Source organism: Pogona vitticeps, chromosome 1 (assembly GCF_051106095.1).
Source record: "Pogona vitticeps strain Pit_001003342236 chromosome 1, PviZW2.1, whole genome shotgun sequence".
Lineage (NCBI taxonomy): Eukaryota > Metazoa > Chordata > Lepidosauria > Squamata > Agamidae > Pogona > Pogona vitticeps.
In genome coordinates this window covers 136335892-136351424 of record NC_135783.1, presented here as the reverse complement: position 1 = coordinate 136351424, position 15533 = coordinate 136335892, and the positions used below count along the sequence as shown (strand labels likewise).

The window sequence follows — 15533 nt, the reverse complement described above, 5'->3', positions numbered from 1 at the left end:
AGAACACTTTTTTAAATGGGGAGGGGCTTTAGAAGCAAAGAAGTATTGGGCATCTCTAGCAATTTGGAAGTAAGGGAGGAAGCGAATGTGTGACCTCTGCCCATTATGCTGTTTATTATGTAGCAGTCCTAAAAAAAATAAAAAAAAATAAATAGTTTAGGGGTTGATTATTTTATACATCACAGGAGCTAAAGTGTTCTTTGTTCCTTACTTAGTTTGTGGTCCTTTATGTGCTTCCTTCAATGTGTTTTCTACTGAATACAAAGGGACTTCATCACTGTGTAAACATGCAGACGGTCAGGCCTCTGCCACGTAAGAAGGCATCCTGACTCTCTGCACAAAACTGAAGGGGATTAACTGGACTTTGAAGTGGTGAGAATATGTTTCTGAAATGTTCCTTAATGAGGCAGCATATTTATGATCTTGAGATGTAAATGTTATAGATGTGACATTGTTGTAGTCTAGATCAAACCAGGTATTTTTATGTACTGTACAATGGTTCCTGCAGTATTTTTATATTTGAACATTTTCAGACATTACTTATAGTCATCTGCCCCAGATGTACCTTAGAATCCTGCTTTCTGCCTATGTGGCTAACTAAAACATAGGTTCAAGAGCTACTTGTGAAGTTCTACCAGATCAGGCTTGGTAAACATGCCATGGATGGCCCATGAAGGGGTGCTTTTGGTCACCCTAGCCATGCAACAAGAAGTAAATATTTCACTGCTCTCTGCCCTTCCAGCATTGTGTATCAGTCAGTGGTACTTGCTACAGGAAAACCCCAAAGTGCTCCAAACCATCACCTCAATTTTCTTTTGGGCTGTTGTCTATGGCAATATCACCACACCAATATATCAGAATATTTTATCAGCCAGGAAAGCTGGAAAGGCATTTCCTCGAATTGCCTCCCTACATAGCTAAACTACAATTTATCAAAGTTTTTTGTGTCAGTTTCACAATGCTATCCTTTACATGTCTACTTCAAAATACGTCCGATTACATTCAGCGCGGCTTACTCCTAGATAAGTGAGTGTAGGATTGCTGCCTAGCAAGCGCAGCTTTTGCCAAAGAATCCTGGGAGTTGTGGTTTGATTAGGCTACTGAGAACTCTCTTAGAGCTTCTTAATCCTCTACTCAGCTAGAATCATAGAATAATGGAGTTGGAAGGGACCTATAAGGCCATTGAGTCCAAATCCTTGTTGCCAGGTGGTTCCCTGGGGTAAAAGGATTGTTTATGTATTTACTTGTCTTTCAAGAATAACTCTCATAGGTTTGTTTACAACAGATTGGAGTGATGGGTAGATCAGGATAGTTCTATGGTATAGATAATGCCTTTAGGCAATCCCGATGAAAGACAAAACACTGTCTATGACAAATCCTTAATAGACTACTCAACACTGAAAAAATTGTGTAAAGTGGGAGGAAATGAAGACATGAGTGTATTTTTAGTACTATCAATATGACACATACTTTAGTGAAGTCAAAGGCTGATTTGAGAGCAGCTGTTAGACTAGATCAATAACTTCTATGAACAAGCACTTTTGTATGAGGCATGTGATTGGATGTTGCAATTGTTTACCTATGGCCATTTGAATGTTAACAAAATTGAAGTTGCTTGAAAAAGGACAGAAAAGCCTCTACTGAAAAGAATATATCCATAATAACAAACACATTAGCAAGACATTTATTTATTCCTTTTTTACTTTTGTTCAACCTTTTTATATCTTATTTCCTTTAGGTAGCTCAAGGCTGCTTACTGTATATGAATTTTAATTGTTAGATTGAAACATGGTGATTGATCCAGGGTCACTCAGTGAACTTTATAGTTCTCCCTACTTCATTTTATTCTCACAACAAACTTGTAAAGCTGTTTATGTATCTGTTCAATGTATGGTCAACCTTTCTCCCACAAATGCAACTTTTAAGAGGTTCATAACAGAATTTTTAAAAAATCAGTTGAAATGCAAAGCAGTGTATACAACGCAAAACACAAGGGCCAGTATTCTGTTCGTGCCGACATAACATAAAATTAACCTTGTATAGATATTGTGTCAAGCATTACACCCAGCAACAAAGAGTTACACTATCGAATTGCACGATCAGTCACACAACCCTGGCTCAACCCATTGCACATATGCACTTTAGCTTCAGTGTTGAACTACTATGTGCACAATCTTGAATTGTGCAAATATAATTGCAGAGCAGAATTTTGGCCAATTATTTAAAAACACAATTGGGAACACCTCAATAAAGTAAATGGAGCACGTGCATGACAAGTTGCTTCCTGAGCAATGAGTTAATTGCCAAACATCTACCAGAAAAGCCCTATGGCTGCTAAAGGGGGGGGGGAGGGGGATGGGCCAGAATAGCCTCGTTTGGAAATTGGTTCCGTAGACTGGGAACAGCCACCAAGAAGTCTCTGTCACATCCTCACCCAACAACTTGGGGATAGTCACATTTGAAACATGAGCCTCCTCTGGACATCTCAAAACTGGGCAGCCTTATATGGTGAAATACTGTTCTTCGGGTAGCCTGAATCCAAACTACATAGAGCTATATTGATCATAACGAGTATTATGAATTGTGACTGGAAACAGACCAGTAGCCAGTGAAGTTGTTGTGGCAAGGAAATTAAATGCTCTGTTTAATTGGCCTCAGTCAGCAGTCTTTCCACAACATTTAGAATCATATGAACATACTGTATCTGAAGTTTCCAAACAGTTTTCAAAACAATTTTCAAAAGTAAACCCACAGAGAAGTGTGTTACAGTGCTGTAAGCAGGTGGGATTGCGACTGGCCCAAGCCCCGCCCCACCCCCACCAACACACCTCCTGGCTCAAGCAGGCATTCACGCTAGGATCTTGAGCAATGACTGGAGGCACAAGAAAAAATTGAGTTATCAGGAGAAGCCATCCATGACATACAGGCTCTCTAGTGAATACACACGATTATTAGCAAAAGAAAGGTATTTACCAGAATAAGACGATGGCCTTCCCATGAGTATCCTAGAGTCATATCTGTCTGCCTCCCAGAGGCACTTTCCATCATACATCTCGATCCCCTTCCTTTGCTCTGACCTGCTATCATCTACATATGGCCAAACAAGCATTCCAAGGAGTTACTGTGGTGATGTCTGATAGCCACCCCTCTTGCATCACTGGGGGAGGACCAGAAGGTCTAGGATAAAGGTGCTCAAATGCCTTCACTAAACATGACCAGGAGGATTGCTAGTTATGCAGAATTTTTAATTGTCTGGTGAAGAACACCATGTTTGGTCAGGTGACTAACAGTCGTGTCTGAAAAGCATCCCAGGTCTAGACTCTTCCGTATTTGCTGGGTTAAAGTCATTACTCAGTGGTAGAGCTCACTCTGTACATGTAGAAGATGTCAGGTTCTTCTGCAAGGTAGTGCAAGACAATTCTAGGAATTGTTGACCGCAGATCCCATGATCTGTCACCATTGGCTATGCCAGCCAAGGCTCATGGGAGTTGCAGCCAACAATACCCAGAGGGCTCCTTGTTCTGCAGTCCTAAAGCAATGGGTGGTGAAATCCTCTACCAATCATTAATGGTGCTACTGTGCTAGATGAGCAGTCTCATGTGATAGAAGACGTAAGATTCTCAACTGAGTCTTTTGTCTCCTCCCTCCCCCATCCCTCAGGTTACAGTTTGCAGAAGCAGAAAGCTGTAACTCTAGAAACCAAGTTGGCTTCAGGGCCATCTACTTTTGTGATTGATGACCAGTTTGGTTTAACAGTTGGCGTTTGGACCTTTTTTCCATGGACCAGTCACTCTCTCTCAGCAGTACTTCCTTTGTCTCATGAAACATTTAAAGGGAAAGGAGGACAGCCCTCCTCCCTCATGCAGATGACACCACACAACAGGCAAACTCCTTGTGAATACCTGGTTGTACTTAGATCTATTTATGGGATATAGATCTCTTTCTCTGTGTATGCCTCCTCAAAAATGATAAGTCACGAAAATGGGGTTTCTAGTGGCAAGGGTAGAACCACTCATTCAATATCTCAGGGGCCTTGAGAACCATATTAGGTTTTCTATAAGTTGGATGTGACTTGATGATACACAACAACAAAGTCAGATATAATGCTCTTTTTAAAAAAAAGACTTTGGGGCATTTTTAATCCCCTTTAGAACAGGGCTGGCCCTGCCATTAGGTACAGTGATGTGATTGCCTGAGGGAAGAGAGGCTGGAGTGCAGCCATGGCAGTCTCAGCTGTACCTCATAAACTCATGGTTGTGGATTCAAAGCTGTGTTGCTCACACATCTTGTCCTGGACCTTCTAAAGTAGCTGATGGCCTCAGGTGTTTTTTGAAGGACGCTATCTCATTGAACACACCAAGATGACTTTCAACCACCATTCAAGACTGCTTCTGTACGTAGATGGAAGGACGATCACCACCCTTGAATTTGAACCAATGGCATTTATTGGCTACCCAGTGTGATGTAGTGGATAGAATGGATGGACTAGGACTCTAGAGAACAGGGTTTGAATCCCTGCTCAGCCATGGAAACTCACTGGGTGTATGTGTGTGGAACTGGTAAGCCCACTCCTTAGGTATCTCACTTACCTTGAAAGTCCTATTAGGGTTGTTATAAGTTGGTCCTGACTTGACAGCACATAACTGATTAACCAGTAATATGTCTGCTTCTCCCATCATTTCCCAGTTAGCCAGGTCATTCCAGTTTAGAATCTTTTGTTGACCATTGGCTGTAGTGAGTGTCATCACTGTCTATTAGTTAATATCTGTGACATCACAAGTAAGAATGAGACACAGCCTAGCCCCTTTCACCTAAATCCCGTGGATGTTGTTCTTTTCCACCTACTTTTCAACAAGGCAAATTATAACATCAGAATGGATCCTCTTGCTGTTTCTTTCCTCCTCCCCTTCAGCTCTGTCCTATGATGACATGACTGTGGGAAAAGCTGATCAGACCACACAGGAACTGCATCAGGTGACAAAGATGAATCATTTGGATGACTTAACTATGTAAGGGGAACTGTGTGGTCTGTCTGGCTCATAGCCTTTTTTTCCTGCCTGATTTTCCCATTCTAGTCGCAGCCAGAGCCCTACTGGCGTCTCAAGATCTGCAGAGCAAGATGCAACTCCCAAAGCTCAAAGCACTCACAAGACACACACCCCTCCAAAGAAAACCAGTCACCTGGGATCATTACGAATGCAAAAAGAGGCCATACTTACATTCAGGTTACGAGTCCAAACATTTCGGATCCAGCCTGGATCTTTCATCAGTGGAATCTAAAAACAAAGAGAAATGATAATTAACCCCGTGATTCATTCATCTTTAAAACGAGTCAGCATACCTACCCAGAACTCAAGAGCCTGGTGAACTGCTTTTGCAGGCTCCCAGCCTTTGCACACCTGCACACACTCCTCCTCCCTAGTGTTTGTTGGGAACATTTGCCTCCGCTGAGTGGTTTCTCAGATGTCTGTGACACCCAAGGTCTTTGCACACATGAGGTGGGATCCAGAGCTTGCTACTATCCCAAGGATTATTCCCAGTGGAAGCTCAAGTCCATCCCGCCTGCTACCTCTCCCAGCACTACTTTCCACACTCTTCCCAAAGCAAGTGAATGAACCATGATATTTATCAAATGCCCTGATTAAGATTGTGAGGAAGTAATTTAGTCCACACATCATTCAATGAGGAGCTTAAAATCCTTCGTCTATGTGTGTGCACACGCCCACATGCACATAGGTGTGTGTATATGTATCTGTATATCTGTACCTTATTCTGTTGTGATTGTCCTCCTGGAGAGTTTTGCTGACATCAGCAACATAAATGCATGTGGAAAAACTGGGACAAGGGACATTTTACCTGAGATGAAACAATCTTCCTAAATGCCTTCTTTCCCCCTTGAGGCGACATATTTGAATAAGCCTCCCACAGATTGTTTCACATGAAAGAACTCCACTTGACTAAGCAGGATTAAAGGGCAACAGGACCCTAACATTTCCTTGCTCCTCAAGATTGTCCCTGCTTTCATGGCTCCTTCTCTACCTCTGTGAGCTTTCATGGACAAGTCCACTTCCTCAGACAGAAGAGTGGACTCATGAAAGTTCACATTAAAATACAGCAGTGAGTCTTTACGGTGCCACAACATTTTTGTCTTCTTTATTTATTTTTATTTCGGCTTTGCCTGATACGCTAGCACAGACTAACACGGCTACCTGTTCTAAAACAGCAACTATGGATAGGTCCAGGAAGATGGTAAATGTAACTAAACCTCACCCCCCAAAAATTGAAGATTCATTGGTAATGTATGCACGTTCAGGTAGATGCACCACTCGGGGAAACTTGCAAGCATCATCTGTACTCCCAACTCTTCCATTTCAGCTCCTAAACCAAGTAAATTATGCTGTGGTTGCAACACAGCATAGCAACTATGTGCTGTGTTGCAACCACAGCACATAATTGGCCTACACATTGTTAGTACACTCTCCCGGAGGATAATCCCAACAGAATAAGATACAGATATACAGATACATATACACACCTATGTGCATGCAGGCGTGTGCACACACATAGACGAAGGATTTTAAGCTCCTCACTGAATGATGTGTGGACTACAGCACATTGATCGCCTATACCTAGAATCTGGCAAAGTTACTTTTTGAATTACCAGAATCCTCCAGCCAGTCACTAACCAGTGGTCGCCTGGAGGAATAGTAGAACTTAAACAATTCCATCCTAAATAAAACTCCAAAGTGAAACAACCTGCTCAGTTGCAGGAAGTACATGTTTTGGCATGAATACTGTTTGTTTGTTTGTTTGTTTGTTTGTTTGTTTGTTTGTTTGTTTGTTTGTTTGTTTGTTTGTTTGTTTGTTATCCTGCCTTCTCTCTTAATTCAGGTTGCAAAGGTGGTTCACAAAATGATACGGGGAATGGGGAAGAGATCAATCAATCAATCAATCAATCAATCAATCAATCAAGCTTAAAAAACATTTTAAAACATACGTATGACCGGGGGGAAAAAAGACATGGAGACATCAAAGAGAGTTTTAAAAAAGAAAAGAGAAGCAGCCCTGTTTTTTTAAAAAATGACTCTCTTCAGTCTAATCAATGGCCAAAAGCTTGACTGAGAAGAAAGGTCTTCATCCGTCAAGAGAAAGCCAAGATGGAGGGGCCAACCCGCCCTCCTGCAGGTGGAAGTTACAGAGTGTGGGAGCACATTTATATTCAGAATATGCGATTTTAGTAGGAAGATCGCAAGCACACATAAGGAGAAAAGCAACTCTCTCCGTAGTCAGCCCAACATCTGGTTCTCAGATTCCATTTGCTCTTTTATGGCTATGGAATGAATATGTCTAATCCTGAGTACCTACATCAACAATACGCGTTTACTTTGGGAGTTTCTTCGTAAGTCTGAAGTCCTTGCTGTTGTTGTGTGCCATTAAGTTACTTCTAACTTATGTTGAACTTAGTAAGGTGTTTAAAGTACGGGAGATGTTGAAGAGTGCTTTAGCGTTCCAACACACACACCCTTGAGTTTCTATGGCCAAGCAGGGATTTGAATTCAGATTTCCTAGGCTAAACCTATTACACCACACTGGCCCTCTAAACGTTGGGAGTTGCCTTATACCAGGTCACACCATCTAATACTGCACTGTCAACACTGGCTGGTAGCCATTCTCTGGGATTTTAGGCTCATGCCTGTTATCCTAGCTCTGCCTGGTGATTACAGGAATTGAACTTGGAACTCGAGGCATAGCAAGCAGACTGTCTTCCAGTGAGCACACCGACCTTTTTTCTGAGATTCATAGCAGGGGTTTGGGAAGGCTACTGAGCTAAGGGGGTTAAATTTAACTCTTTTGATTAGTGGGGATGGAAAAAGGTCTTGTCATCCAGAGACTGATAACGTGCACTAAGAGTGCGGGCTTACAAAACAGCTTTTGAACGTGTCAAGGAAGCATAATAAATACTGATAAAGATCATTTGGTATCCCAATCAAATAACCCATAATTTCTGCAGACATTTACACATCAGTGTAATGAGTATTACAGTAGGTGCCTGAGTCAGCTTTTTCTTGTAATAAGATAAGGACGTGAATGAACCATGATATTTATCAGATACCTTGCTTAAGACTTTAAGGAAGTAATTTGGTCCACACATCCTTCATTCAGGAGCTTAGAAATCTGTTCTTCCTCTCTGCCTGTCTGCCTGTCTGTCTGTCTGTCTGTCTGTCTGTCTGTCTGTCTGTCTGTTTGTCTGTCTGTCTGTCTGTCTGTCTGTCTGTCTACAGTGGAACCTCGAATTACGAATGTTCCTACTTGCGAACGATTCGAGTTACAAACAGCTCCGTTCGCAAAAAGTTGCTTCAACTTGCGAACGGAGCTTCGACTTATGAATGAAAAAAGAAAAAACTTTCCTGCCCTTTTTTTTGACCTAAGTTCATCTTAGGTCAAAAGAAGAAGAAAAAATGCCCCCTAGTGGTAGAGTATGGATTAACCAGCTTTGCATTAGTTCCTATGGGAACTAATGCCTCTACCTACACACAGCGCCTCGACATATGAACAAAAAACAGCCTGAACGGATTAAATGGTTTTCAATACATTCCTATGGAAAAGTTTGCCTAGACTTACAGACTTTTCGACATACGAACGCCGTTCCAATACGGATTAAGTTTGTAAATCAAGGTACCACTCTATCTATCTATCTATCTATCTATCTATCTATCTATCTATCTATCTATCTATCTATCTATCTATCTATCTATCTATCTGTCTGTCTGTCTGTCTGTCTGTCTGTCTGTCTGTCTGTCTGTCTGTCTGTCTGTCTGTCGACCGTCCGTCCGTCCGTCCGTCCGTCCGTCTTAGAACTACAGATCTGTCTGTTTGTCTGTCTGTCTGTCTGTCTATCTATCTATCGACACAGAACAATCTTCCTAAATGCCTTCTTTCCCCCTTGAGGCAACATATTTGAATAAGCCTCCCACAGACTGTTTCACATGAAAGAACACCACTTGACTAAGCGGGATTAAAGGGCAACGCAAACCTGACATTTTCTTGCTCCTCAAGATTGTGCCTTTCATTGCTCTATCTCAACTTCTGTGAGCCAAGTCTTCCCAAGTAGTGTGTGCAGGCATCCATGACCCTTTGCAGCTGTGGCCTCCTAGATGGGGCTGGCCATCATCCTTTGTCATCATAGGCAGTGAGGAGGAACTGGGAGAGCAGAAGCCCAGAAAATTTAGTCAGCCACAGTAGCTCAAACCCCATTGTAGGGTCTCCTTGGTGATATCAAGATTCCAGATCATACAGCCTTCACAATTATTTGTTCATTTAAAATAAATAGACCTAAGGTGGCTCCTAAAAAAGGACCTAAGGTGGCTCACACCGTTAAAAATAGACAGTATTAAAAGCTAAAAAAAATTACTACAATATTTAAAAAGAATGATAGATTATATTTAAAATGGTAAATAAAATCAATACCAAAAACACAGTTAAAAGCCAAAAGGCACAAATTTTTTTTAAAAAAATTGTCTCAGCCTGCCAGTCACTAAGGGAAAGCCTGCCTGAAGAGAAAGGTCTTTGCCTGCTTGCGGAAGGACAGCAAAGATGGGGCCAGGCTGGCCTCCTGTGGGAGGGAGTGCCAGAGTCTGAGAGCTGCCATAGTGAAGGCCCTCTCCCGTGTCCCCACCAAACGCCCCAGTGGGGCAAAGGGAAAGGGTTCCAAGTACAGCCAACGTTCCCCTCAGAGCTTTCCTCAACACATGGAAGCCAGGGAGGGTAGTGAACAGTGTGACAGCCATGGGTGGATGGGTGAAAAGAAGCATGGCCCTACTATTAAAATCAACCAATTAAATAGGAGCTCCTTCATGTCATATAAAGGGTGTGAATGGCTGCTGTCAATATCCATTTTTAAAGCTGTCACAAAAAGCAGAGGTGGTGCCATTTTGCCAAAGCCTCCTGAATACCCATTCCTTCCTATATATTTTGTTTTTTTCTGGGAGAAAGCTGCTGAAGGCCCAGGAGGGTGGGGTGGTGGTTGTGGTGGAGGATGGAAGCATTCTTTTTTAAACTCTTCATTTAGTTTGTGCTATAATACATGAAATGCACGAGAAACCTGCAAGAAAATACCACACTTGGCTTCCTTCCTTCTTTTCTCCACACCTCCCACACAATCCTCAGCCAACTTTGTCTGTTCAGGCATTTCTAAGTCTCTAGGCTGTAAAAAGGCTTTAAGCCTGCTTACACAGTGAATGCAAATAAGATAAAACACAATATAAACCACAGCAGCAGCATTTAAAACATCAGTAAAAAGCAGATACCAAATGAGACAAAACAGCAGATACAACAGATAAAAAGCCACATAAAAGTAATGTCAACTGCTGTGAAAAATTCAGGTAAACAAGAGACACGGCACCTCATTCCTCTAAGGAAGTAATGATGATGCGAAGCAAACATATAGGGCCAGAGTTCATAGCTGGGCCTTCATGGCTACACCCAAAATGGCCAGTCAATCACTTATCTGATATATTAAAGTGGGGATACTCAAAGATGGTCCTCAAGAATCAAGCCTGTACTGACAGACAGGTTCTAGTGAGAAACATTGGTTGAATAACTTGGGTTGTTACTTAACACATCACCAAAAGGTAGGATAAATGAGGATGTTCAGTTATACAAGTTGCATGTACTAATTTATATGTACAGATGTACAAGATGAGCAATTGTTTTTATATTTAAACCGGATGACAATGCAAGTAATATAAGTGGAGATGCCTGTAACAGAAGCCCAGTGTGCCTGCTGAACCTGATATATAGGGGCTCAGAAACAATCAGGTATGAAAGGATGCAGCCTGCTAGAGAGGAGAAACGTCAAGGCCCCAGATCTCCCTCCTTACTGTTCTTTATCTTTCCATCAGACTGTGACGGGAATGTCCTTTGAAAGGCAGACTGTCCTCCCTAAAAGAGAGTGTGAGGTCACAACATCCATGAAGAAGAGACAAGAGGGAGAACAAAAATTATAACTGAGTGGGCGACTACATGGTTTGTACCACTTATAAAACAGATGAATTTAAAGGTTTTTTTTTTTTTACTGACTTTGTGCTGCAAAGGGTGAATCAAATTGGTCCAGCCCATTTTTGCACCTAAGGCAGATTTTCTTTTATGCCACAAGGGGCAGCGGGGAGAGGAGGCAGGCTTCTGCTCATTCTTTTTAGCCAGAACAATTCAAATGCGCTTTTCCCCATATGGTAAGTTATGAAACATTCTTGTAAAGATGGGAGGGAGCCCTGAAGGTGATGTTTCAATGATGTAGGCAGTTGAGGGTATGATGCTCAGGCCCGAGAGAACCTGCCCCTATGTTCTTTCCCCCAATCATCCTCCATAAAAAATAAATTACATATATTTAAGACTAGTTAAATATAGGAACCTCCTTAGCAATCTTATTAATACCAGCCTGAGAACGTGAGAAAATGTCCCATTAAGGGAAAACAGTTGGAGCTTTGAAATGCACACATATACACTCACACAACAAGTTCAGATACAGAGAGAGAGAGAGAGAGAGAGAGAATCCTTCTTTGTAGACAATTCTCAGAGAATCACTTTTGGTAGGGCTGTCGTATTCTAGTCCTCCAAATTCAAATGCCTCATTTGTATATTATACAAACTATTTGTTCATTTTGCAAATTATATTCAAACCCATGCTCTTCAAATTTGCTTTACAGGTAGGAAACAGAAAGTGAGGCTTTATTCACATGCATTACAGAGTTGCACACAATTTGTAGGCCTTAGAAAATATGGAGATTCTATCTGGTCTTTTCCTTATCTTTGGTGGAAAAGAATACAATACAGTACTATGGATGATTCACTAAAAAACAAATGTATGTCTAGAGCACTGGCTCCCAACCTTGGGTCCCTAGATGTTTTTGGACTGCAGTCCCCAGAAGCCCTCACCACTAGCTGTGCTGGCCAGGATTTCTGGAAGTTGTAGTCTAAGAACATCTGCGAACTCAAGGTTGGGAACCATTGATTCAGGGCAGGGGTCTCCAAACTTTTGACCCAGAGGGCCACACCGGATACTTTCAACATCTTAGACAGCCGAAGAAACAGGAATGTGCACACGCATGTGTGGAAACCCCCAGACCCCTGCACGCATGCATGAATACACACATGTCTGCCCCCCTGTCCCTGCCCCACCTGTACCCCCCACACACACACACCCGCGCACGGGGTTAAGGGAATGGACCAGACAAAACAGCAAGGTGGGTCAGATGTGGCTCGCAGGCCATAGTTTAGACACCCCTAGTCTAGGGCAAGCTCCATGTTAGAAGGGTTTAGGAGAAAGAGCTCTCTGGTGGGAGATCATTCTTATATTACCAAGGGACTGTAGCAGCAGCAGCAACAACAACAAGAACAGTAGTAGTAGTAGTAGTTGTTGTTGTCCTCAAATGGATGCCAAGTATCTGGGTCTGGGATTTGCCATTTTAATCTTCCACAGTACAAGGCTGCATTGTGGAGACTGTGGGAAATGAAAATACTGTAGTAACTTCATTGTTCCATGAATTATGAAGCAAAGCTAGAAATGCCAACCTTTTATGGTGACACTGAACACTTGATTGTGATTTAATACATAACACTTTCTGTCCTGGTCAACCTTTCAGCTTCTTCTCTTCTACAGCAGGCCAGACCCTTTCACACCTGATTGTTTCTGCTTATTCTTTCTAGCTTATTTCGAAAATGAGCCCTACTTGCCAAATGGCTACCAGTTGCGATGGGGATGGGGGCTAACAGGCATTTGCAATTGCACAAAAGTGTAATATCCTGGTACCAAGGCCATGCAAATAAATTCAAATACAGCTCTAGAGCTCAGCAGGGTCTGTATCTGGGAACAACACAGTCTGTTTCAGAACGGCAACAACAGTAGTATATGGCACAATAAATGATGCAATTGTACAGCCACGAGAAACAGTATGGTGACGTAGATTCTTTGAAAACAACACTGAACGCTTGGTCTCAAAAACAACTCTCTTCATGAAGTGTGATATAACTGGCCCGTGACAAGCTGGGCACCTTGCCAAGGGTTTGAGGACAGAGTTGAATGCAAGTTGACACTCCTTTGCAATGCGGGGCTATAAATAACGCTCTCTCTCTCTCTCTCTCTCTCTCTCTCTCTCTCTGTGTGTGTGTGTAAGAGTGAGTGAGTGAGTGAGTGAGTGAGTGAGAGAGAGGGGGGGTGTCTGGCTGTGGAGCCAGAGGTTGGAAGTTCAATTCCCCACGGTGCCTCCTTGACAAGAGCCGGACTCAATGATCCATAGGGCCCCTTCCAGATCTTTACTTCTAAGATTATCTAAAGACATATGCATTGATAAATAAAGTGAGTTATATGATAGTTCAAATTCATGAAATAAATTCTGCATGACAGTATCCCACGTTCAATGGACATACATAACTAAGCAAGTGTAGAAGAAATCTCACAAGTTTACCTCAAGGCAATATGAAAATTATAAACCCTTAAATGAATACTGCCTCTGTTTGTGAATAGACAATCCAGTATTCAAATGGAACAACAGTTCATTTTTACTGAGAACTCTACAGCTGAAATCCAACAGAGGAACTCAACGTCATGTAAAGCAGATGACAGATAATCCAAATTAAAGATTTCAGATCCCATTTCTAAAATCTTGAAGCTCCCTTTGGGTCTCTATCATCCAGGGGAAGCCACTGAGGATTGCAAGACAGGGGGAGTCTCAATGAAGCCTGAAACTTTAATAACCATTCTGATAGCAGCAGTTTTGGAAATTAAAGACTCGTCCCCCATCCTGTGCCTCTCAATGGCTTCCCCACAATGAAAAGAATGGCATATCGTTCCCTGAAAAGGGTGAACAGCTGCTGCTTCCTGCTCTGTTGCTAGCTTTGGGCTTTCTTTTTGAAGAGGAAACTAGGCCGAGCTAGGCTTCAGAGCCTTCCAGCTGAGGCCTTTCTCTCAGATGAGCCACCTACAGGTTCCGAGGTGTCTGTCTGCCAGATAGAACTCCCAGAATAGAAAATAATGGGATTTGTAGTCCAAATAATCTGTAAATCCCACCCCTAATCAAGTTACCCATTCAACTGGTTGTTCTGATTGCCTGGAGCCTATAGCGCAGGGTAACTGCTCATGGGTTGGATTTTTTTTCCAGGCATGCACACTCAGCACATAATGAGAAGGCCCGTCCGTGGATGTGCTGTTGTGTGGGTGGGCCAGCAGTATGGCTCTGCTCCTTCTTTAAGAAGTGAATGCCCTACACATGACTTAATGTATGAAAAGGGCTAATATGAGTATGGTTGAGTGAACTAGAAGAAGACCCTGTGATGTAAGACCTGCACAGGTATGTGCAAGCAGGAACACAGGGGTCTTGATTTTGAGTCCTAGGTCTTCTCGCTGATTCCTGTATAGTTCGTTGGGAACAAATGGTGAATTCCCGAATTCGAATCTTCAAGTGCCGCCAATGACTAAATAGTCCTCCTATATCACCAAGCTTCCTTAGTCATTTCAGGAGACTGGGCAGGTAGATTCCGTGTTGAAAGAACAATGGAAACTGGAGTTTGAGCCGGAGCCAGAAATCAAGAAAGAGAGAAATACTGTATGGGAAGCTAAATGTTGGTTTTAGATCTGGTATAGCTCCATGGATTGAAGCACCTGGCTGCGATGCCAGGGTTCAGGAGTCTGAATCTCCGCTGGGCCTCCTGATAGAGGAACCAGCCAAGATCAGCCAAAATGTGGATAGCTGATGATATCAGGTTCCTTACCACTTGTGTAGCCTTGAGTAAAGAGCATGATCCCAGAGATGTACCAGATGGAAGGACTTACAAACCACTTCTGAGTGCTTTGTAACTTAAGAAGCTTGGGAAGGATTGACATCAGTTAGAAACAACCTGACAACACAGAATTATTATAAGGCAACCGCATTAGGGAATGGAAGCTTATCTCTTTCTGGACCTCTGATGTGGAGGTCATTTGCAAATTAATGGGAATACATAAAATGTTGAAAGTGAGCTTCTTGCAAAGAAAAGAGAACCTATAACAGGGATGGCGAACCTATGGCACACGTGCCACAGCTGGCATGCAGAGCCCTCTGTGTGGGCATGCGAGCCATAAGTCGTCATCGAGAAATACTTACCCATCCTCCGATCCCGGATTCTGGCACTCCCCTCTGCTGGTGCAGTGGTCCAGCGGAGAAGTGCAATGGCGACCATTACTGGTCTAGCCCAACGGGGAATTGGAGGACCAGTAAGTATTTCTCTGTTAATACCGCCCCTAGGAAAAAAAACAAGCATTTAACCCATGCAGTTCAGGGGCAGTTTTTTTTCTAAACTAAAACCTCAGTATTCAGGTTTAATTGCAGTGTTGGCACTTCGAAATAAGTTGGTTTTGTGTTGCAGTTTGAGCACTCAGGCTCAAAGAGGTTCACTATCACTGACCTATAACATCTCGGCACTTACTGTATAAGTTCTAATCATTTTGTGGGAAAGCATCGTGGTTTAATATCTTCTAGAGCTGCTCATTCCCCTCCAAT

The 15533-nt window shown here is 42.5% G+C and overlaps 1 protein-coding gene across 1 annotated transcript in view; it reads right to left on the bottom strand.

The window, feature by feature from the left end:
- The window catches only part of LPIN1 (lipin 1), a 97640-nt gene that overhangs the window by 62574 nt on the left and 19533 nt on the right, over positions 1-15533 (bottom strand). Inside the window, exon 2 of the mRNA XM_073001631.2 lies at positions 5220-5276. Coding sequence (XP_072857732.2) covers positions 5220-5276 — 57 coding nt within the window. The remainder of the gene's footprint in view (positions 1-5219; positions 5277-15533) is intronic.